Here is a 23,918-nt window from a genome sequence, read left to right as displayed (position 1 = left end):
ATTGTCAATTAAAAACGCTTGGAATACCCGAGACCAACGGACCAATACGAATGAATGGCTGGCAGGCAAAATCTGAAGTGAGTCGATCTGTTGCTGCCACTCTTGTGGCAGACAGATAACTCTGGGTAGCAGTTGGGAGCTGTATAGCACACAAAAGGGTGCGTCGTTCAATGAATTTATAGCAGCAGTGAGGGCAACCAATTGTTGCACATTCCCTCTGTCCCTCTGCAAGGGGTTGAATTGAATTGCCGGCAATTTGTCTCTTACGGCCGCCAGAGATTTGAGAATGGGAGATTTGGATTTGGGTAAGATGATATTTTACTTAATATCCACAACAGCTTGGGGCTCCATAATTGCTAAACACAATGTGTGTGTGTGTGTGTGTGTGTGTGTGTGTATGTGTGAATGTGCCTTCAAATGAAATCATTTTGAAATTCAGCAAGGGTTCACACTCAACAAAATAGATAAAATATTAAGAACAATTCCCATTAAGCAACTTGAACAAATTAAAGAATAGGTCTGCCTGCCTGCCTGCCTTCAAATTAAATCTGTTTCGAGTCTACCAAACTTTCACACTCAACAATAAAGGGAAAATAGAGAAAAATTACTATCAATTAAGAAAATTTAACACTTATGTTGTTATGTAAAATATAAAAAAAAATTAATTAAAATATTTATAATGAGACAAAGCTAAAGTTGAGATAAGAGGCTAAAACAATCTTATTTAACAGTATAGCAGTTCTCCGATCTAAGCTTGATAGTGAAAAGAGAAAAATTAATGAATATATAGATTATCAAGTTTTTTAAATTGAACAACTGCCGAGTGTTTTTTGAACAACATATATAAATCAAAGGCAAACAACTTTTCTTAAGGAATTTCTATTTGTTTTTAATATAAATAATAAAAAGCATTTTAAGGAAGTTTAGTTCTAATAAAAAAAAAAAAAGAGAACTCATTTTTCGGTCGATTTGTCACATGTTTTAGATGATATAATTGTCCGATCTCAATAATTTCTAGAGTTTTAAACCAAAAATTTATTCATTCAAGAACTCATATTTGCTTATATGGGAGCTATATGATAAAATCAATCGATCCGGCAGCAATCGTACTGCCTGCAAATGGATATATGCCAGGTTTCCTCAATTCATCACTATATTGATTTGGCTAGTTGTGTTGATCAAGAATATATATACTTTAGAGGGTCAGAGACGTCTTTCAGACGACATAATCATAATATCCACAATAACTGCAAGAGTATCAAAACTGTTAGTGAAATATCAATAGCTGCTGGCACGGTAAATGGCGAACTTGTTGACCCATTAATAAGATCCGAATTTTGTTCAGTGCATAAAATTCATACGCCTCATTAGGCGCAGCTTTTGCGTCGCCACGAAAACCCCGTAGTGACCGCCACCTGGGCAATGTCAACGGTTCATTTGTTGTTGCACGTGATTGTCGGCCGGGACACGAAACCAAAGCGAAAATTGAAAGTTACTGTGGATTAAGCGCAAGTAGCACGACTTGATGATATCCTCAGTTTCCTGCTGAGTTTGATCCTTTATTTGAAAAACGAAAAACTCTATTTTAGAAGCCAAATGAAACTTATATTCAGAAATGAGATGCTGATAAGCTTTTATCCAAAATTATAAAGCTCTAGATATTTCTTTACATATTTAGATATGGTATTTATTTAATGCATTTATTAATATATATTTAGATTGATATTAAAGCTTGAGTTTATTGTTTAAGATTTGTTTCGATTGTCATAACAAAACTTTGTAAACAAGCTTGGATCTACATATTGGATACTGTGATTCTGAGCCTTACAAAAGTTGATTTTATACTCGATCTACCCTGTTTTCAATTTTGTTGTGGGTAGGGTATAACAAAGCGATTTGCAAAATTCACACAATTCAACCTGACACGCACTGCGTCAAAAAATTATGCAACACAAATACGACAAACGGTTTGCTCAATGTTCACAACGCACCATTTGTCCCAAGGGGACAAGAGGGCAAGGAAGAGGATGATGGTGATGGTGATGGCGATGGCGATGGCGATGACGATGGTCATGGGGATGTTGATGATGATGGTAATGGTGGACAGGGCCAAAATATTCGCCGCACATTTTGCGGTGACATTTGCGCGTTATGGTTTTGTAATTACCTGTAGCAACAATCTTTGCGGCCGGGGCAGAGCGGGCGAAGGGGTCTGAAATTTGGAGCCCAGAAGGACTTTACGATATTTGCGGGCAATTTATGACCGTTTGATTGCAGTTCGCTATTTTTGTTGTTGCTGTTGGCATTGGCAACGGCTGCTGTCGTGTTTATGGTTTCAACATTTATGGACATTGATTTTTCGTTTTTGCTTTTCTTTTATTGTCATTAATTGGCCATTAGGCAAAAGGAGGGATTCAGTTGGACTGGGTCAAGGCTTTATCTGGAGCAGAAACTAAAGCGAAATAAAAAAACTCAAGGCATACACAAAAAAAACAAAAAAAGTAAGTTTGCAGTGAGGATTACCTGGAGTACTAGTCGGTATGACAAGCTCCCATCCCTATAATCCCGTATCCTATAAGTATATCCACCTAATCTACTTGTCATTATAAGACATACACACGTACAAAAGCAAAACTCACGGCAATTTTCACATTTGACCCAAATAAATGCGATGCTGGAATTCGTTTACAAAGGAACAAAGAAAAAATAAAGTCACAAAAGGAGAAAATCGTTTTTACTGAATCTCGACACGTAGCGTTTATCTTGTGTTAATAATGAACCTCATTATAATTTCGAATCACAAACAAATAGATGGAATATCGAATAATAAACACTCTTGCAGAGCAATATAATGTTATCGATAAATTAATTGATTGAATTTCCTCACATAATATATAATAACGTTTTTTTCTGCAGAATTTAATTTGGATATTTCAAAAATCGAAACAAAAACATTACGATTGTTCCTATATCAAGATATAGCTCATCAATGTTTATATTTTCTTTATATTAATTGAATAAATTTTGAATCAATTCTTCATATTGATGTAGAATTGAGATGTTAATAAATTCTAATATTTTAAAGCTCTTTTCTGTAGAGTTTGATATGGATATTTTACTAATGAAGAAGTCAATTCTTGATCGATTGTTTAGGTGTGAGGATAAAACTTGGCAATATCAATCTATTCAAGATATGAGATGCTAATAAGATTTTATCTCTTTTCACGAAAGTTTTACCTAGATATTTACAATACGAAAAAAGATGTTTCGATATTTCCTATGGTTCCTGGTAATAATGAAAGTGTAATAAAACTTGTATTCAAGGTTTTATTTAAATAACCTCAGGGGTTAGAAATGTTCAAAATTGTATATTAAATTGAAAATACCCCGGGAAAGTGTATAAGAGTAACGGTAAGCTGCGGGTGACGGGTGCTGTTAGCTCTTAAGATGTACAATAAAATACAAGCATCTATCTACTAATGCAGACAAGTATATAGGCGTATATATCCGTATGTATGTATGTACATACATATATGCCACGTACATACATAAAACACTTGGGAGTTGGCACTAATGGAATTTTTTACGCACACATATGCTAAGGGCGGGGCGCGGAGGGGAGTAAGGGGGGAGTAGCAGCAATTTATTCCTGGAGGCTGTCGCATAATAAGCAAGAAATCTGTTGATTGTCTGAGCATGTCTACAACTGGGGACCGTAATCAAAGTTAGACCGGCAACTTCGACACAACGCGGCAACCAGTTGCTGCAGTTACGGTTGGTGGGTGTTGGGTGAAGGGGTGGAATGGGGTGGAATGGGCCAACAAACTTTGCAAATAAAATACAAGTCCAGGGCCCCCCCCTGCCGACCATTTACCCAAAGACCTAAAAAACAGCAAATGATGCTGAAATACTTGTGCATGTTTACTTTTGTTTGCTTTTATTTTGTATTATTTTGCTTTATTTGTTTTATTATTTTGTATGCGGCTTGAGACTCGTGCCTAACCTCAAAAAGTCACTTGCTGCTGCTGTTGCTGCTGCTGCTGCTGCTGCGAAGACGTAATTAGAAATTGCAAAACTGCAAAGCACAACTTCCTTCACTGTAGTCATCCCCACACTCCCCCCCTTCGGCCCTTATCCAATCGTGTTTCACTCTGAAGATGCGTTGAGCATTGCAAATGAGTTCTTCTCGTGCATCCTTTGCAGCCATCTCTTTCGCACTTTCGCGTACAGAGTACCGTAAATGTTCTCTCACTTGACGGCGACATGTTTGCGACGACACTGAGACGACGTTGACATTTTGTGCGTTCCTCTTTCTCCACTCTCCATCTCTCTCTCTCTCTCTGTATCTGTCTCCGTCTCTGTCCCTATGTTGCTCTCTTTGGCCTGACATGACCGGAATAGATAATTATTTATACAACTATGGGTATATAAATATGTACACACCCACAAAGACATATTACATATAAAAGCATGTACTTGCCTAGATCTTGTCCTACGCTTCTTCTTCCTTTTATACCCTTTTATACTGATGCATGGAGGATACCATGCGAAGAGAATTCAATTTAAACTCGTAGGAAAAAATGCTTTATTTAAGAATTACAAAGGGGTACAGCTTTTGAAGTGAGAGGTTTTTTACAAAAGTAGAATTTCTTCAAGAAGAAATATCTTAATTTAATATATAAATATATTTAGTCAAGCAACACCACGTCTTTATTGAAGATAAAACATAGTCAAGGATTGATGCTGAAATGAAAATATATAATTAATACCTTAACTTGTATGGCTAAGGATTATTTAAGGCAAAACTTGTGCTTTATTAGATTAAGATTAGATTATTTATATTAAAAATTGGATTTGAAAAGACTTCAAATATGTATGTTATTTTCTATTTTTTCTATACTTCTTCAAAGCTTTAGCACTTTTAATTTCACTGGGTTATAACTGCTATTTATTAATAATTTAACAGGGTATTCTGTAGTTAAGCAATTACAATTTAAACATTTATACTTACTGGTGTTGCATTTGTAGGACTTGTCGTCGAGTTGAGTTGAGTTGAACAAAAAAGTCGTATTCATACAAGTACTACCCCAAAAAGTAATTCAATTTATGCTCTTGTTGTACTAGGTATGCGTGTGTATCTGTAGTAAGCAAGATGCGAAATCCAAAATACGTAATATATACAATACATACTACTACAAAGAATAGTTGGCTACATCCCACACACACTCACACACACAGATATTCTCTAATGCGATTTGTATGCTTCACAGCTTTAAACTGGATTTTAACAGCTTGTGCGTATTTCGTACTTTAAAATTCGCAAATGTTTCCTAGTGAGTGGTGGTAAGTAAAGCAGGTTGGTTTTTTAATGAGCAGCTTTAACATAAATCTCAAAGTTTACCTTTTTATAAGCTGTAAACTTTTGTGATTACTGCCGCTAGTTTGGCGAGCTAACCACGTCAATGTAGTAAACAGCAGCTGAAACCAATACATCAACAGCGGCGGCATAAAAATGCGAAGCCAACAGTAAATATTTGGATAGTCGATAAGGAGGCGATAATAATTCGCAACTGGTTAAAGCGCTGCAAGCCTTTATTGCTGAGCTGTCTTACAATTTACACTTTAATATGTAGAAATGGCAAACTAAGCTTAGCATTATATTTATAACAAATATTTTATATTGTTGATTATATCATAACATCAAGAGAGAAAAATAAAATACGACGATGATTACAAGTCTTATATAGAAATAATCTGCTAAAATAGTATACATTTTTTATAACTCCTTCACAGGTTTTATAGTTTATTTCCCACTTCCGACAATATATCGATAAAAATCGATAGTAATAAAAGCAATAGTTTTAAAGATCTTTCTTTCTAATCGAGTGTGTATATACTTTGACCTAATATTGTTTGTCTGTTTAAATTTAATTAAGATCGATAGAAATCTTATATTCATATTTACCAAATGTATTTTCTATTGATTCCTGAGGAGTAGGGTTCACTGCAGCTCCTCGTCGAGGTCTTTCGACTAGACTGCTCTGTATTGAACTTATATTTTTGATTTATTTGTTTCACCCTTCACAACAAAAGCTACGCTAAAAGCCTGACCAATTTGGCAGTCTACGCTCATAAAATTATTAAACACTCAAAAAGTTGCAGCAATGTGCGACCCATTTCCAACTTATTTGTGACTCGCATAACGATATGATTTTTTAATAAGCGTTCAATCCCAAATAACGAGACAAATTGAAAACTTGCTACATAAAGCATTGATAAAGAAAACAGGGAAAATTTTGCGAGGCGTCGCTGGCAAATCCTTGCTTCCCACCCAAGGGTTCTGTGCTGAGTAATTTACACGTGATTATCGCTGGTTGTCCTACAATGGGAAAACTTTGTCAACGACTGCAATCATTATGCCGCCCAAGCGTTTGGGGCGTGCAATAAATTACCATATGGGAGGTGTTGGTAGACAATAATAAATTCAGGAGTTCTACGTGCCACACGTAGAAAGCGTTGCCTACTTACGGGCGCTCATGCATAATTTAAATAGAGTCTGCGGCAGGCATAAAATAGCCCAAGACTGCGCTGCGCCAGTAACTGTGACCTGTCACTTGTTGTCACTGCCGTGAAGTGAAACGAATGAAAATTTCACAAAGCAATCTGTGTGTGAAAGCCATGAATAGCTGTTAGTGCATCGCGTCAACTTTATTGATATTGATGTTGATTGATATTTATTTATTTATCGTATCTTTGTGCTGCAGGTAGATTTTCAACCAATATTTATTTAAATATAAAAATATTGTTAAAATATTAATATTAAAAATGTTTCTTTTAGCATTGCTTACAAACTTTTTTCTTAAATTATATACTACAATATATTTAACATTGAAAGAAAAAATCAAGCAATCTGACTTACAGACAAATATTAATAATAAACGGGTTTTTAAAGGGAAATTTAGTTCTCAAGATTGAGAAGCATTTTATATGTTGTGTTGTGTTTTATCAATCTGCATTTAATAATTTTAACAAAATTCTTTAAATTTCTTTATATTTTAAGAAATTTTAATCAACAAGTTTGCATTGTGTTTGTGGCTCAAATTCTTAGAGACTATATTTATATATACATATAAGTGTAGAAGTGATGAATACAAGTTTAATCAAACATATAAAAAAACAAATAGTTAAAAATAATATTTTTGTGTTAATTTAGGGACTAGAATGCATCGACTTGGATTGCGCTCCCGCTGCCTTCAGCTGGCAATGCGGAGTAGTATTGTGGTAAGGACAAATGTGATTGCAACCGCGTTGCCCAACTTGGAGCTGGTTAATGAGGAGCCGCACCAGGGGAATGGGAATGTGGTTTACAGCAAGAGCAAAGATTGCGACAAGGAAAAGAAAATGGATACGCCGGAGCAAGCAACATGCAAGGTGGAGATGAAGGCCTCAAAGCCAAGACCCACAGAGCGGAGTATGAAAACCTTTGAAATATATCGCTGGAAGCCTGGCGATAAGCCAAAACTGCAGAAATACGAGATAGATATGAATGAGTGTGGTCCCATGATCTTGGACGCCCTCATCAAGATCAAAAACGAAATGGATCCGACGCTCACGTTTCGCCGTTCGTGCCGTGAGGGCGTCTGCGGCTCGTGTGCGATGAATATCAACGGGCTGAACACGTTGTCCTGCATCCAGGCGATCGATAGGAAGCCGGGCAGGGTATGCCGGATCTATCCACTGCCGCACCTGTATGTGAAGCGTGATCTCGTACCGGATTTGTCTAGATTCTATCAGCAGTATCAATCCATTGAGCCGTGGCTTCAGCGCAAGGACGTCAACAGGGAAGTGGGCAAGGCGCAGTATCTGCAAGCCATTGAGGATCGCGACAGACTCGATGGCCTCTACGAGTGCATCCTGTGTGCCTGCTGTCAGACCGCGTGTCCATCGTACTGGTGGAACAGTGACAAGTATCTGGGACCGGCCATTCTACTGCAGGCATATCGCTGGATTATCGACTCACGGGACGAGGCCACCGATCATCGTCTGTGCATGCTAACGGATCCATTTAAGGTCTATCGCTGCCACACCATCCTCAACTGCACCAACACCTGTCCCAAGAATTTGAATCCCGCCCAAGCCATCATAAAGCTGAAGCAATTGCTCGCCGGCATGACCAAGAAGCCCGCCCCCAAAATGCAGGCCGATCAACTCTTTCACAGTCAAACGTAGTATTGATCAGATTAGACTCTTAACTTTTATTTAAGCCAGGCTAAATTCCAAAACGGAATCGCTAATCGAATGTGTAAAACGGAACCTGAATATTTATTCAACAATATATAGAATTGTTCAAATTTTAATCTTAATTTTAGCCTTTATAAGCCGAACTCAACCGAATAAATAAATAAACAAACAAATACTTTTCTCTAGGCGGTGAATAGAATTGAAAAGCTACACGAGCATAAATGCAGTTTATATATAAATCTTACAAAATTGGATTAAGTGCACCGATACGTACTGAAGTGGCATTCTAAATTTAAACTAAAATGCACTTCACTTCACAATCTTGCCAGTGCTTTACACTTGTTTATAAGTGAAATCCTTGCATCGCATCACAAGAATAAAGGAACAGCATTGGAAACTGCATCTGTAGTCCCACTCCAGGTGCATTTAAGCAGCTTATCGGTGCATTGTCATCTTAATAGAGTCTCGTGACGACACCCGCTTAAGGGATGCAACACTTTTGCTGTGCGCTGACCCATTTCAAAACTTGCCAAATCAATTCGAATCAAATTCAAGTAGAGCCACAATTGAGCAGCTGCAGCAAAAAAAAAAGAAGTTTCAAAGTATTTGTTCATTGGAGATGAGAGCATCTATATATCTGTTTGCCTGACTACTCGAAATGAACTGCAACAGCAGCAGCAGCAGCAACTTTCAACTGTGGCAAACAAACAGACTACCATAAATTCCGCAACAAATTTATTTTGCTCTCGCATTGGAAAATTGAGAACCTGTGCAAAACTTCCACTCCCCAAGGCAATCAGTTAGTTTCAACGGTAGTTTAGTTTCTAGCCGAACTTGACAATCAATGCGAATAGTTTAATCAAATAGTAGTCAGCATCTACTCGATGGCTGAATAGATTGCTTGCTTGGATTGGATTGCTCTGACTTAGGTATTTCAACCGGTAGCGGAATTGTCAGCCAGATCCGATTTGCCTGCCATTATCGAAAAAACTCAAACTCGAAGTCAAACTAACAACTAACGAGCATGTTGAGTGCATTAAAAGCAACAACAGCAACAACAACAACAACCACAACGGCGGCAGCAACCACAGAGTGCAACAACCCATGGCAGGCAACTGGCAGCAGGCAGCAACAAATGCCAAGCAATTTGCCAACAATTTGTCATGACTTGCAACTTGCAAAAGATAGCGGCGCATTGGAAGGCCGACTAGCCCAAAAGGACCGTTGGGCCAAGGGCGGCGCCCAAAAGGTTGTGGCACCGACTTTAATACTCCATAATTTGTAGGTGGCAGTAAATTCATCTTATAGATACACACAAGTAAGGGCAGCTCCGATGGAAGTCTAACATAGCTGAACAAAAAAAGTGAAAGTATTTGGCTTATGTGATATTAGCACTACGTAGGTATTGTATCTGTAAAGATACTTTTGAAGTAATATATATAATTATATATAAGCCAACAGCTATGAATATTCAAAGTATTTCATATGGCAAGCTCAAAAACTTCAAGCAACTTTTAAAAATCTTTACTAACTTAATACAAAACTAAGTCGATCCCATAAGTAGTTGTTCGGTAAGTATCTTGTAGATACTTTCAACTATATTTCGATAGACAACGAAATGTTGCATGTTCCATGCTAAACTCTACGTGCAACGACAACGCCATTTGCATCAAATTTACTGCAAATCTGTGCATATTTTATGCAATATCATAATGCAGGCTCTTTTGTGCGAGCGAAAGGAACGTCGAGATTATAATACGAGCGGCAGAAACCCCACCCACCCAGGCAGCGGCAGCAGCAACAGCAGCAGCAGCAGAAGAAACCCTGCTAAACACTTCATGTAATTTCCAATAAAATTGTCACAATAGCTGCGCAGCTTAAGGGGACCTAGAGAGAGGCGAGGCAGGTGGTGCAAGGGGGAGGGGGGGTGTAGTTGGTTAGTCTACTGTTGCAACTTTATGCGAGCGAGGCAACAACAACAACGCTTTCAAGTTACTTGTAGTTTGTAGTCATAGCCGAGTATCTGCTGGATGCGCACTCAACGTATTTAGGCTACAATAGCGCGTAATCTATGCCACTCGACTTGCAGCAGCAGCAGCAACAGCAGCAACAGTGGCAAAGCTGCAAATGCAGCAGTTGCATTCAACACGACTACGGCGCCAACGTTTCGCTTTAGCATTTTGTATCCAACAGATACTTTACCGTGCCACAAACAACAATGCTCTCTGCATGAATTTCATTTTATTTGCCATGCATTTTTTATATGATTGCTATGCAAATGCAAACTAAAGCAGCAACAACAATTCCCATCTGCAACGCAACGAGGCGTGGCAGCTTTTGTGCCCGCCCGCACTATAAATGAGCAGTGCAACAATAACAAACCGAAACGTAAAAGATACACAAACAAATGTTCAGCTAACAGTAAAACCCAAATAAAAAACAAACAAAATATATATATTACAGATACAAAAGGAGAATTTAAGCTAAAACATTTTTTAAGAATTATGGCAAAGATTTAAGTACTTAAAAACTTACCTTCGGTTTCAACAGTGTTGTTCACCATTTTTGTTGACTGTTTTTAGGGGGGTGTTATGGACGAACAAATACTTTCAAGTTGTTACTGCAAATGTAAATTAATAAATAAAAAATAATAAAATAAAGCAACTAGAAATTAATATAGATATGAAATTAAAGTGCTTAAAGAAAATAATTTAAATATACTTTTTATTTCTGCAATTTCTTCTTTCGTCTTTACAGACTCTCGGTTAAAACAACATAAAATATATATATAAAAATAAAAATATAAATATAAAAATAATATATAAATATAAAAATAAAATATAAATATAAAAATAATATATATATATAAAAATAAAATATATGTATATACAAACTTATATGTAACAAAATGTACTACGTACAAATTATAACAGTTATTTTCTAATTGCCTTTACCTTCTATATAATAGTTGTCTTATCTACAAAAAAAAAACTTGTTCATTCTACATTAATCTACATTAAATATTGTCATATCAAGTGTTCTCACAGATGACTAATTGAAAGAGACGCGGTCGACATTTTTTATTGCGCATCGAGATGTGCAGCAAGTCAAGTACTTTATGAGCAGCCCTCGTTGCTAGTTTACTCTTCGAGATCGCAGTTTGTTGCTCCGTTACGACGAAAAGTGCCCACAGGCCACAAGCGAAATGCATAAAACACTCCACTGCGAGAAAGACGCCCTTGCAGAACACAGAGCAGGAACAGCAAACAAAGAGCAATGCCAATAAGCAGAGTGACAGGCCGTTACAGCAGCAGCTCCGTATGTATGAATGTGTACGTGTGTGTGTGTGTGTATAACAAGCAGTTGCTCATTACTTCAAAGTAAAAAAGAGCAACTAAACCAGCCACAACAACAACAATGACAAGAATTGCAATAGCAGCGTCAGGCACTGCAAATAGGCAGCAAAGCGTAGGCGAAAGGAAAAGGAAAAGCAGCGGCTGATGTCGGGCAGCAACAACACAGGGAAAGCAAAGAGGGAAAAAGCACAAAATTATTGCGCCTCTGTATTGCAGCTGTTGTTGTTTTTGTTGTTGATATTGCTATTGGAACTGTAATTTTGCAATTGCAATTGTGAGCAGAAATAGAAGTTAACGTTGTGCACAGGGCAGCAATAAATAATAACCGTATAAAATTAGTCATATGTGAGATGGAAAAAGGGCCTAATGTGAACCGGATAAAACTCTTTCCAGTTTTCAGTTTGAAGTTGCTTCTGCTGCACTTACCAAAAAAATTGGGCAGGAAATATCCACACAAAGTTGATATACACTGAAAATGTTACAATTTATTTATCACTGCGCTCAGCGCTCTGTAACGATCGTGTCGATGGAAATTTAACGACTGAGCGGCCAAAGCGCTGACGATTTTGTTTTGTAGTCGATCGCAAGAGGCGACACAGTGGTTTACGTTGAAAAAATATACGATAAAGATAAACTTTCATTTAATTGCAAAATTATTACAGTGGTCATGTTAAATAAACATTTTTCATTTAGAAACTTTATGCCAGTTATTCAAAATATATCGTAAAAAATTTTCTTAAAATTATATATATATATATGGACTGTGCTCCACTGTGCAGCGTCGACAGCTGTGCTTTGCTCGTTGTTGTTGTTGTTTGTTGTTTTGAGCAAAGGGAAGCTGCTTCAGACGGCGTGGCTTTGTTTTGCACACAAGTGCGAGTGAAATGACAGCTACTATTGCACACATGTGCTGTTCAGCTCAAGCGGTTAAAATTCAAATGGCAATTTCAAATTGAAACGGTTTTTAGCTCAAACTGGTTGCCTGGAGCAGAGAGAGAAAGAGAGAGAGAGTTGAGGTGATGAGCATCATTTTCGGCAGGTCAGGCAAAAATCAGGCATAGCGCAATTGGTACATTTCTTTGTTATTCTTATTATTTGTTATTGTAATGAAATCATCGCTTAGATTTATACCGGCACCGAGTAGAACACACACACGCATATTGCAACTGTTTGAGTCGGCAAACGGTAGATTCTCTCAGGCCATAAAATTGAGTGGCTTTTTGTGATTTTTACTTATCGGCAAATGCAGCCAGCAACTTCAACAGAGCCTAGCTATAAATCAAGAAAATAGCAAAGCGCTCACAGAGATAACATTTACTTCTATGAGAAATGTATAAATATGTATACACTTAAAATATATGTATGTATGTATATAGTATGTATCATTGACAGTCAGGTGCAATGAACTCAAATGTACTTAATAAGCTGAGAACCACGCTAAAGATTAAACAAAAAGTCAACGAAATTTTCCAGCTCAACTCATTTACCTTTCTTTTCATTAGAAGCTAACAGGTCATCTCAATTGCAATTTTATTCAAAATTATATACATGTATGTATATGTATGTGTGTTTGTATTTATAGTAAATCAAATTGAGTTCACATAAAAAGTGAAATTTTGATCGAATTGCTGTTAAACTTGTCTATGACCGAACGAAAGGGGGGGAGTGGGGGTCAGTAAGTAGCTTAAACACGTTTAGGTGCGTAGACAAACGTTATCAATGGGGCGTCTAACAAATTGCGCGACAATTTTCATTTTCACTTGACCGTCATAAAAAATAAATAACATGCATTCGTTTTTGAATTTGCGTCTTAGCATTTTTATTTTTATTTTTATTAATTACATCGTCCGACGCCGGCGTCAAACAGCAACAACAGAGGAGGGAGGCAAGTTTTAAGCGTGTCTTTGTTCCCCTCCCACATTTTAACCATTTGCGGTTGAACAAAAGCAGAAAGCAAAGCGCAGCTTGAAACAAAGATGCTGCCCGCAGTTGCTGCCAGCAGCTGATTCACAATGAAACAGCAACAATAACAACGAATGGGGCGGCAATAAAAACGATAATTGACATTCAGCGACAAAGTGCGCTGCTGGCATTCAAAATTGGCACCCAACAGCAACAGCAGAGAGCAAAAAGCAGCGACTGCTGCTGCTGCTGCGCCTTATTGGGTTGGTTGGCAGTCGCTCAAAGCAAAAGCTCTTTGTTTCCATCCGGGTTTCTTTTTTACGTCATCTAACGTCTGCTCTGGTGTCCTGCAATCGAACAGAATGCGAATATTGCATATAAGATAATAAATCACCGTTTCAATCGAATTGCTCTCTAAAAGCATTTTATGATAAATATACATAAATATATATATGATGACATATAATCCAAGTATATTTTTTAAGAACCCAGTTTATCTTTATTTCCAGTGCGCGCCAAATCCTAAGACATTTGGCAAGTGTATTTGAATTTGTATTCCATTTATGGTATCCTTTTTTAGTACTTTCAATCATTAATTTATTAAATAATTATTTAGCAAAGACGAACCTGAACTTGATCCAAATTATTGTATTCTAAAAAGAAAGAAATTTAAAGAAATTAAAAAAAAAAATGTAAAGCGCTTTAAGTAATTGGAAAGATTATATTCAAAACTGTAAACAAATTTTAATATTTAAGTGGTTTCAACATGTACACAAATGAAAAATTAGAAAAATGTATTTATATTAGTATAATAACAATAATTCTTAAAAGGGAAATTTTGATTAATGTCTTACTCAGTATCTGATTGGTCTTTACAAGCCGGAAAATTAATAGTTTTTATCAGTTCTCATTATTAGGGAATTGGGCATCCCAACACAAATTTCATTTCAAGTGTTCCAACGGCGATGTATTTACTGGTTGACTTAAGTCTACTTCAGAAATAAAAGTCTACTTTCAGGGATACCGTACAAAGTTTATTATTTTTCGTTATAATACTAATAAATCAATTTCATTCATTGTGAACTAATCCAACTCTAATTTCTTTTAATTAAATTCTAGGAAAAAGTAAATTATAAGTCAAAATAAGTATATTGGAATCATTTCAGTAGTTTTTATGCATTACTGGAAAAAGTAAAAAGCATTAAGATAAATTAATTTTTAAACTAATTTTTCAATTTATTCTTCTTTTGTGACTGTTGCAGTCCTCCAATTTCGGCGACATTTAATGCTTTTTATTATTCATTTAGCTTGTAAACTGTAAGCAAGCGCAACAATTTCAACTTTGCGTACAATTTTCCTGAATTTTCCTGCGAATGGCAAAAGCCAGCAAAAGAAGCAGCAAATTATTAAAACTGGTTTGTTTTCTGCGAAATTTTAAATGCCCTTATTTTTTAGAATTGCAATTTTGGCTATAAATTACATTTACTTGAGATGTATTTTTATCATTTATTACTATTAAATACTCAAAAGAGCATATTAATACCTTATATATATCCATATATGTTTTATTTAAAATTATGAACTCAAATCAATTCAATTTCCATTTCTTACATATATATTTTCCTTAACTTTATATATTATATTATTTATTGCACATACAACTAAGTTTATTAATACATCCGTTACCTTAGTCGCTTACAATACTAATAATTACTTAATTAGGGTTCAATCAGTACAATTAGCTTTTAGTAAAACTAGTTTTTCCACTGAGTAATCGGAGAGATCTGATCTTCTGGCATATCTATTTACATTCACAAGCGATAAAACGCGTTCAACTGGCGCCGACGAAGCCAATGGCGTATTATATTTTATTGCCAAATCATGGAGAAGTGGATATTTGTCCAGCACCTCGAAAAATTTACCCGAATCCCTCAGATAACTGTGAAACTGGGCCTCAACATCATCGACCAGTTTCGTTGTCGGCGGCAACGGCGATGGCTGCGACATATCCAAATCACTCGTCTCGCAAGCATCGTCTGTAAGTTATATAGTATTTATATATATTATATAATTGTCAAAAATAGATTTTGCTGGCCATACCAATTTCATCAAATTCATAGAAATCATCTTTTTCCTTGGAATGAGCGGATTCCTGGCACACTTGGTAATTGTTTTCGGTAGCCTTGGCATGCCGCACAGCCTCCGCAATAATCATCTTGTGTATATCATCAGCACTGCGCTCATGTGGCGAGACTTTGGCCAGGGCATTGAACCAACGCATTTTAACCGTGGGGCAAAGAACTGAGGCTATAATAGCACTGTTCGCATCCTCAGCAAGTCGCACATATTTCGCAAAACGCTGCTTTAATCGCAGCTGCAGCTCAAGTGCCACATTGCGCAAATCGATGAGATCCGAGGAGTCGGAAATCCTTTTCAGCTTAACACACAGCGATGTCAGGGCGGGTATGAGGCAACCATAGTACAAATTGGTCTCCATTTGCAGAAACTCAATCGTGGATGCAATGGGTGCCATCAGAGTTCGATATTCCTCCAAATATTGTATGTCTCCCGCGGAGAAACACGAATTGTGCAACGCCAATTTGCTGCAGAGCTCAGCCAGTTTCTCTTTATGTGAGAGAATATAGCAAATGCCATCATATATGGAGTTCCAACGCGATGAAATGGGTGCGATAAGCGCTCCTCCACTCAATACTGTTTGAATGATCTCGGCTGACTTGGGGCAATTGCATTTGCGCCACAGCGCACTGCATTTGGCAAAGACCTAGAAAAAGAAAATTGTTTAATAATAAATATAGAAATAATTGTTGCTTTCTCGCATACCTTTGAGTGACGCTCCCTTAACGCTTTATCTTCGCCAAGGAGTTGCACAAAATCGCTTGATGCCAACAAATTTAGAGTGTGGCTGGCGCATTGAATGTGATTTGGTAAAGTGTTGTAAGCCAAGACTTTTGAGGCAGCATCCACATCCGCGTGGCAGCAATCGCTTTCATCATCATAGCTATTGTCATTTTGTATGCCAAATTCGCGAAATACTTTTGCAAAATTCGAGCCATTATGCGTAACTGTTGCCACAATTTTCAGATTGTTTAAATCGTATTCAGTGTTAATGCTACTCATCATTTCCACAATTTGAGCATAATCGCCCGTAAACCGTCGGCAGGCCAATGCTGTTGATTTCCGTTGGTACTTTTGATCCAGCCAGTGACAGGTGTAGGCGAAGTAGCTGCAATGCCTATGCGACCAGATATCGGCCGATGTGCAGACATATTTGTGTGTGGCAATCACATTCTTAATGCTCTCACACATTTGCCCAAAGCGTGCATCCAGTCGCAACTCCAGTTTCGAGCGACTCATCACCCGCAAATTGGTGCCCTTGAACATATTGCGAAAGCTGTGCTCCTCAACGGTAGACAGTGGCGCTGCACTATCTATGATATAGGACATGACTCTGTGGTCAAAGGATTCGGTCTCATGCACTTCCAGCGTTTCGGTATTGCCGACTTGTTTGGCACTGATGAATGCCGCATGGATCTCGAAGTGCTTCAGACGCAGATGCTTTATGAAATTGGAGGTAACTGTGACGAAGCCTTTGATGCGACTGTGGCATGCATTGCAAGTGGCACTTATCGCTCCCGGCTTGGCATTCGAGTCCTGCACCTGAAAGCAATATAAAGAAATTACAAATATAATTTAAAATTATATATTATTGGTTAACTCACTCTTTCGATATTGCCAAAAAAACGAAATATTTCTGGCAATTTCATTTTCTTTTTACGTTTTGCTGGCGAATTTTCAGCAGTCCTTTTTCCGGGATATTTCCGTTGCCGATTACAGTCATTCAAGTCCATATCACAATCGGATATATACTAAAATAGAATAGTTTTTGCTTAAATAGAGTGTATTTCAAATATACCCTTTACACTTGTAATTGGATATTGCACATTTATTTGTACGCTTTGCAGTAATGATAATTGATGGTAATTAGCGAGTTGACTGAAAAAGTTCTGTTTGTGAGCACACAAGTTACTCTGTTTAATTATATAATCGAATAATTACTGTGACACTGCTGCCATTGCTGCATAACAATCAAATTCCAAATTGCAATAATTAAAAAAAAAAAAAACAGAATGAATTAAAACTTGAATTCATTTATGTATTTAAGAGCAATCTATTATTTTCGTACTACCTCCGCTTCCTGCTGCATTTGACAACTGGCCATCGCCTCGCTGCTCTGCCAGATTACTCGCGGATCCTGCTCCATTTTGATGCATTCCGCGGCGGTGCTGCTCTGCGCCAATTGCCAATTTAATTGCTCTGGTAAAATATGTAAAGGAGCAGCAGCAACAGCAGCAGCAGCATTGCAGTCCACAGCCTCCATCTTGATTCGGCTTACATCGACCGCATTGGCCATGTCTAGCATTGTCGTGAGCTCCATTTGTTGTTGATAAACTTTGGCTTGATTCGCATTTATTTAATTCAAATAATATAAACAAGCACTCAGTAAATAATGAAAGCCTTTTATGCTGTACTGGACATGCCAACTCGCTATGCAGATATACATATCGATATATCGATAACAATCAGTGCAGCTGCGCAGCGAATGGCAATAAGTAAAAGAAGCAGTAGCGCGCGAAGTTTATAATTTAAAATGTTTTTTAAATTTATAATACCATAACCATTTTTGTCTTAGCTTAAGATTGAATACTATTTCCTAAAGCTTTTCATCGCCTCCAGTTTTCTCAATTCGATTTCCTCCATTCTTTTGAAGTGCTGCTGCATTACACTCGTCTGCTCAGCCATGTTGCAGCGTATTGCGTCCAAGGTGTCAGCTACGCGGGTCATCAAATCATTCTGCGTACTGCAAAACTCTTGCAGACATTCGGCTTCACGAGGCCGTTTGCGATTCCTTGCGAAGATATCCGGATCAAAGTCAGCAAATTTGTCAGCATTGTAATTAGTTGATGATTGCTTTGGCATTTTAATATTTGTTTTATGCTCAGCATCGTCGCCAGATTCATAGAAGCCGCACAATTCAGACATGGCTTCCTCACTGGGCGGCGAATTAGATTCAACTTTCGAAGAATTCCGACTCTCAGCATGGGATTTACGCTTTTCGTTGTCCTTAGAGCAACCGAAGAACTTGTCACACTGAACAATTTCCACATTATCGTAGAAGCCGCACAATTGGGCAATGGACTCCTCGTCGGGCGTCAAAAAAACTGACTGGCAACCGCTTTCCAATCCAGCTGCATTCTTTTTCATTTGGAACAGCTTCTTCCGGATTTTCATCTTCCATTCCGACCAGAGCTACGCATAAATATACATTTTTATTTAAATATTTAAATCTCTCAAACCTGAATACTTTTCTCCAAGCTGTTACACTTTTGCACGGAGGTCCATCGGCATTCAAATCCGCCACCAAAGTGTACCATTTCGCATCGAAGGCGAATCGTTCGCCTTTCACGTGTCCTTTGGCTATTTCCGGGTTCTGCTCCATGAATGTGATGAGAGTATTGGACTGATCGCGATTCTTATGTTTGCGTCTATTGCAATAGAAAGTTGTTAAGATATATGTGATAATTTAACTAAAATATGGAGATTGTTATACTTAAGTTATATTTTTCTGATTTTTCTTTCAACTACCTCTCTAGCAGTGTTGAACATTGCCACAGATAATGAATTTATGAAACAGTTTTCGCTCAGTTTTGTGCCTCGTTTTATAGCACTGCATCTGTAAAGCACAATTCGCCGAAAGCCTAACGAATATTTTGTGCGTGCTCCGCTTTACGCAAAACTTTTCCGTTTTCATTATTGATTAAAATTGGAGCACGCTGGATGGACTTCAATATCTAATTAGACATATTCATATGACTTATGTATACACTTGTATTTAAATTACTGCCTCAAATATTAACGGAATTTGGGCTTCTCCAATTTGAGCTCAGAGAGCACTTAATTTAACACGCAAAAGCTGGCTGAAAATCAAAATCTTTGCAAGTGATTTTGTTTAATTATACAATTCACTTACTTCCTTGGCAGATCCTTCTCAATGCGTGTCCTTTTGTACTGCGGCTGCACTTCATCATTGCTCTCATAGTCGCTGCTTATATCCTGCTCAATTTTAGTGGGCCTAATCTCAAGTTGTGGCTCCAGCGGATCATTTGCTTCATCGCTGTTTGATAGCTCTGATAATTTGCGAAATCTTCGTCTCTCAGCCATTACATATATTGCACTTGAATATTCGTCAAATAAGCGAAACAGAACTGCTTTATTTATGTCTGCAAATTAACATAAACAGTACTGCGATTTCTCTGTGGCTGTTTCCAGCTCGATAGCTGCTAATATCGATATAAGACAACTATATCTATAGATGAAATGCATTCAAATCAACTAGTTCAAATTCAAAATTTCCATTTTTAAATTAAGTGCAATTTGGTTTGATTTTAAATATATATATCATATTCCCCTTTGAAATGCACTTTGATGCAGATTCGATTTTCAATATATTTCACTCTCTTTCATTTATAATTTGCGTTCGCATGCTTGTTTCTGAAAACTACTGCATACACAGAGTCATAGCATGGAACTACAGAGTTGCCACCTTAGAATTCCGCGCAATGCTGACAAATAAATAACAGCTGTTACCGGTTTGTTTACACAAGGTGCACAAGGTAAGAGCCCTTTGTTTTTGTTTTGCCCTTCTTTTTTACTTTCGTTTGGACTGTGAGGTTTATCAGCCGTCGAGCCCATATTACTGATACGATTTTTTATTCAATAAATGTTTGTCATTCCACTTTATGGGAATAAAAACAAGCAAATTACAAACGCAATAAAGCTGCGATATTTGAATGATTACTAAGCTTCAAAGTTATCGATAGAAATAAGCAACAGCTGTCCAAAAAATTATGAATGCCATTCAAAATATTTATTTTCAAATGAATAAATGCCGTTCCAAACGTCACTCAAATTTGTTTTATATGATATATGAGGACATTAGAAACCGTAGAAAAGGATAATTAATTAATCTTTAAAAATATAAGTTGTACTGACAGCACTGTCATTCACGTTTCGCAGTGAATGGCAAACAGCTGCGCTGCTTAGTGAATGCTCAAATCGGTTCAAGTGTACGTGGATTTTAGATGACTTTCACGACACCGACTCACGGCAAACAAATGGAAAATTAACAATATTAGTAGTATAAATAGTAAACAATGCACAACGGCATTTAGGATTAAATAGTGACACAACAGACAAGACTTGCAAGTGCAACGAATTTCCTCATATTTTGTACAAAACGAACGGTCAATCAATTAAATGCGCCTGACTCAGACTTGCTGATAAAAAATATAATTATACAAAAAACCGAGCAAAACATCGACAACAACAAAAAGAGACAACGCTCGCTCGATAATTATTCATTATTGATAATGGCACCCACACGCAGGCCCAGCGACGGCCTGCTGGCCCGCGTCAATTTCCCCCTGTACGCGGTGGACATGCTCACAAGTCGCCACATACTCGTTGCCGGCGGCGGCGGCTCCAGCAAAACAGGCGTTGCAAATGGATTTGTAAGTGCCTCCAATCGTTAAATAGGTCAATCTAATACGCATCTAAAATAAGCATAATGATTAACGAAAATAATTGATAGTATCAAGTCTCATGTTAACTTTAAACTAAACTTCCATTTTCTCTGCGATTTTCTGACCGTTTCCATGGTTTTTTAAAATTTATATTTCCCCACATCTGCGATGCAATCTCTAAAATGCAGCTATTTTAATTTAAAAACACCTGCAAAAAAAACCTGTCTCACCAGTTATATATATTTAAATATTTGCACTCAATTTTCAAGGTTTTCTTAAAAATCAATTTAACTCGTTATTTCTAGTTTCCTACAGCTATTGTAGTCAATTTCAATCTTAATTCATTTACTAAAAACACCTACAAAAAAGCCTTACACTACAATTTATCTATAAATATTTATCCTCAATAAATTGCCAGTTTTATCTCATCTAATCTTATTATTTAAACAGCTTTTTATACACACAAACTAAAAACGATTTGTTTGTTTTTCTTTAGGAAATCTATGAGCTTTACCACAATGGCAGCCACTTCTGTGCGGAGGAGGTGCTGCGCCACGAGACGGGCGCCAATGTGGTCATGAATTTCGCCGTGCGGAACAGTGACAGACGATCCTATTTGTGCGCCGGCCAGGAGGCGCATTGCCAAATGTATTTTGTGCAGCCGCGCATTGAGGCCGAGGACGACAGGAAGCCGGCGCCCGTGGAGCGTCCACATGAGAATGGCGTGAGGCAACGGGCAGCTGGCCACTCTGGCGTGGAGGCGTTACCCAATGGACACAATAGACACGCTGGTGGCAACAGCAACAGTAGCAGCAGCAAGCCCACAACCACAGCGGATATACTTAAGCAGTTCCAGCGTCTGCGTTTCGACATTCAGGCAGCGGATGTGGTGCAAACGGATTTCCTGAGCAGCGCGGAGCCGTTGCAGCGTGTGGTGCGCATCAGCGGCAATGGGCGACTGATGGCCACGGGCGGCACCGATGGCCAGCTGCGCGTCTGGAGCTTTCCACAGATGAAGCTGAGCGCAGAGCTGGCGGCGCACACAAAGGAAATCGACGATGTTGACTTTAGTCCCGACTGCAAATACGTGGTGAGCATCTCGAAGGATGCCCAGGGCATTGTGTGGGACTTGAGCACGGGCAAGCAGCATCACAAGCTGCAATGGCAGACGCCCGAGGGTTCCAAATACTTATTCAAGCGTTGCCGCTACGGCACAGTCGAGGCGCACAAGGACAACTACCGCCTGTTCACCATCACCAATCCGCTGGGCAAGGTGGGCAAGCAGCGTGGCTATCTGCAGCAATGGGACTGTGCGAGTGGGCAGCTACGCACCGCTGTCCCCATCGACGAGAGCCTCTCCTCGCTGGCCGTTCGAGACGATGGCAGATTTGTGGCCATCGGCACCATGTTCTCGGGCAGCGTATCCATGTACATAGCGTTTAGTCTGCAGGTGAGCGAATCTCTTGAATGCACACTGAAAAGGTAGATAGATGGCAGATAAAAGATAATTTATAATTTCTATTTGATAAGAAGTTGATATATTCATCTCAACATTTTAGAAGCTTGCAAAATATGCTCGCAAAGAAACTCAAATAAGAATCTGTTTATCGATCGATTATGGAAGATATTCTATATATACTCCTACTATATCGATGTTTATCAGGTTTTTCATTATTATTTTAATGAGTTTATAGTAAACTCAAAACTATCGTCAACTAATCACGACCTTAACAACCAAAAATTCTACATTTTGTGGTGAAAGTTTTTTTGTTTTGCTAATTTTAAATCAGATCTCTCTCAAAAAAAAGTCTATCTTTGTATAAATCGATCTTTAAGTATAAGTTTGATTTTCAATATGAGACTTGCGTACATATTTGCATTAAAAGTTTGATTAGGATAGTTTCCAAGCGCAGAGACAAGTTTGCCTAGATGCAGACTGACAGACGAACTCATATTTTTTTTGCTAATAGTTGAAAATAGAAACTATTTATATACAGAAATGTTAATCTAATTATGTGCTTGGTAAACAGCGTGTGCTGCACATTCCCCATGCTCACTCGATGTTTGTGACCGGTCTGCAGTTTCTGCCCATTACCAACGAGGAGGGACCGCCCATTTCAAGCGACACGGAGGCCGCCGTGCTCTCCATATCCGTGGACAATAAAGTGTGCATACACAGTCTGCCCCAGCGGCGTAAGTAACATACATAAATCTTTAGTCAATCCTAGTACTCAATCCATTGAAAACACATTTCTCTCTTTTTGTTTTTCAGGCACGATTCCCGCCTGGCTTGCCATCGTCTTCATGATTGTGATGATATTCGTGGTGTTTGTGTTCTGCTCGTATATTGGCATTTGAAGACTGTGCCACACTGCCGTCGGACCAGCTAAATCAATTTGCATTATTAGTTCATAAAAAAGAGAAACAACTGTGTGCGTGTGTGTGTGTGTGTGTGTTAGTTTTGTAATAGGGTTGCCGCACCGCACCGATCCACACCGCCCTCGCCCATGCTCCTCCCACTAATTATTTTAAGTGTATAGTTGTCTGTTTGTGTGTGGCGGCTGCCTTATCGCAAATTGCTCTCACTGTAATTTCCGTTATTGTATCATAATTTGCTCCGGTTATGCAATTATCTCAAATTAATCGTTACTCGTTAGCGCTGCTAATTGTTATGACAGGAAATAGCTTGCAATCGAATTGATATTTACTAAAAACAAATATAAAACAGGTGAATGAAGTGCAGATATTTAGCAATAAATTGAATACCATATATATATATATATATATATATATATATATATACTGAATTTGACTCGTT

At 38.0% G+C, this 23,918-nt stretch overlaps 5 protein-coding genes across 5 annotated transcripts in view; 2 read left to right on the top strand and 3 right to left on the bottom strand.

Annotated features, from left to right (window-relative positions):
* LOC6561949 (stathmin) overlaps nt 1-12,142 on the bottom strand; it is a 76,405-nt gene extending 64,263 nt beyond the window's left edge. Inside the window, exons 1-2 of the mRNA XM_032735779.1 lie at nt 12,024-12,142; nt 10,777-10,861 (exon numbers count right to left, since the gene is read on the bottom strand). Of these exons, the coding sequence (XP_032591670.1) occupies nt 10,777-10,804 (28 nt within the window). The 5' untranslated portion in view covers nt 10,805-10,861; nt 12,024-12,142. The remainder of the gene's footprint in view (nt 1-10,776; nt 10,862-12,023) is intronic.
* Nucleotides 7,189-8,414, top strand: LOC6562289 (succinate dehydrogenase [ubiquinone] iron-sulfur subunit). The gene has a single exon (XM_001987964.3). It carries the CDS (start codon nt 7,222-7,224, stop codon nt 8,227-8,229), a length of 1,008 nt encoding a protein of 335 aa, XP_001988000.1. The 5' UTR covers nt 7,189-7,221; the 3' UTR covers nt 8,230-8,414.
* A 2,843-nt stretch (nt 12,143-14,985) lies between the features above and the next one.
* Nucleotides 14,986-18,042, bottom strand: LOC6562290. Its single transcript, XM_032736079.1, has 5 exons — nt 17,707-18,042; nt 17,240-17,386; nt 16,341-17,177; nt 15,600-16,281; nt 14,986-15,535 (listed from the first exon to the last, which is right to left on the bottom strand). The coding sequence occupies exons 1-5, from the start codon at nt 17,953-17,955 to the stop codon at nt 15,225-15,227; spliced, it is 2,226 nt and encodes a 741-aa protein (XP_032591970.1). The 5' UTR covers nt 17,956-18,042; the 3' UTR covers nt 14,986-15,224.
* A 128-nt stretch (nt 18,043-18,170) lies between these two features.
* LOC6562291 lies at nt 18,171-19,773 on the bottom strand. Its single transcript, XM_032736326.1, has 3 exons — nt 19,549-19,773; nt 18,883-19,063; nt 18,171-18,827 (listed from the first exon to the last, which is right to left on the bottom strand). Exons 1-3 carry the CDS (start codon nt 19,737-19,739, stop codon nt 18,225-18,227), a joined length of 975 nt encoding a protein of 324 aa, XP_032592217.1. The 5' UTR covers nt 19,740-19,773; the 3' UTR covers nt 18,171-18,224.
* Nucleotides 19,774-20,667: 894 nt separating this feature from the next.
* On the top strand, nt 20,668-23,879 carry LOC6562292 (prolactin regulatory element-binding protein). Its single transcript, XM_001987967.3, has 4 exons — nt 20,668-21,088; nt 21,597-22,550; nt 23,131-23,293; nt 23,373-23,879. The coding sequence occupies exons 1-4, from the start codon at nt 20,948-20,950 to the stop codon at nt 23,456-23,458; spliced, it is 1,344 nt and encodes a 447-aa protein (XP_001988003.1). The 5' UTR covers nt 20,668-20,947; the 3' UTR covers nt 23,459-23,879.
* Nucleotides 23,880-23,918: the final 39 nt, after the last annotated feature.

This window comes from Drosophila grimshawi, unplaced genomic scaffold, assembly GCF_018153295.1.
Source record: "Drosophila grimshawi isolate 15287-2541.00 unplaced genomic scaffold, ASM1815329v1 contig_1377, whole genome shotgun sequence".
Classification (NCBI taxonomy): Eukaryota; Metazoa; Arthropoda; class Insecta; order Diptera; family Drosophilidae; genus Drosophila; species Drosophila grimshawi.
This window is presented reverse-complemented; position numbering and strand designations above follow the sequence as displayed.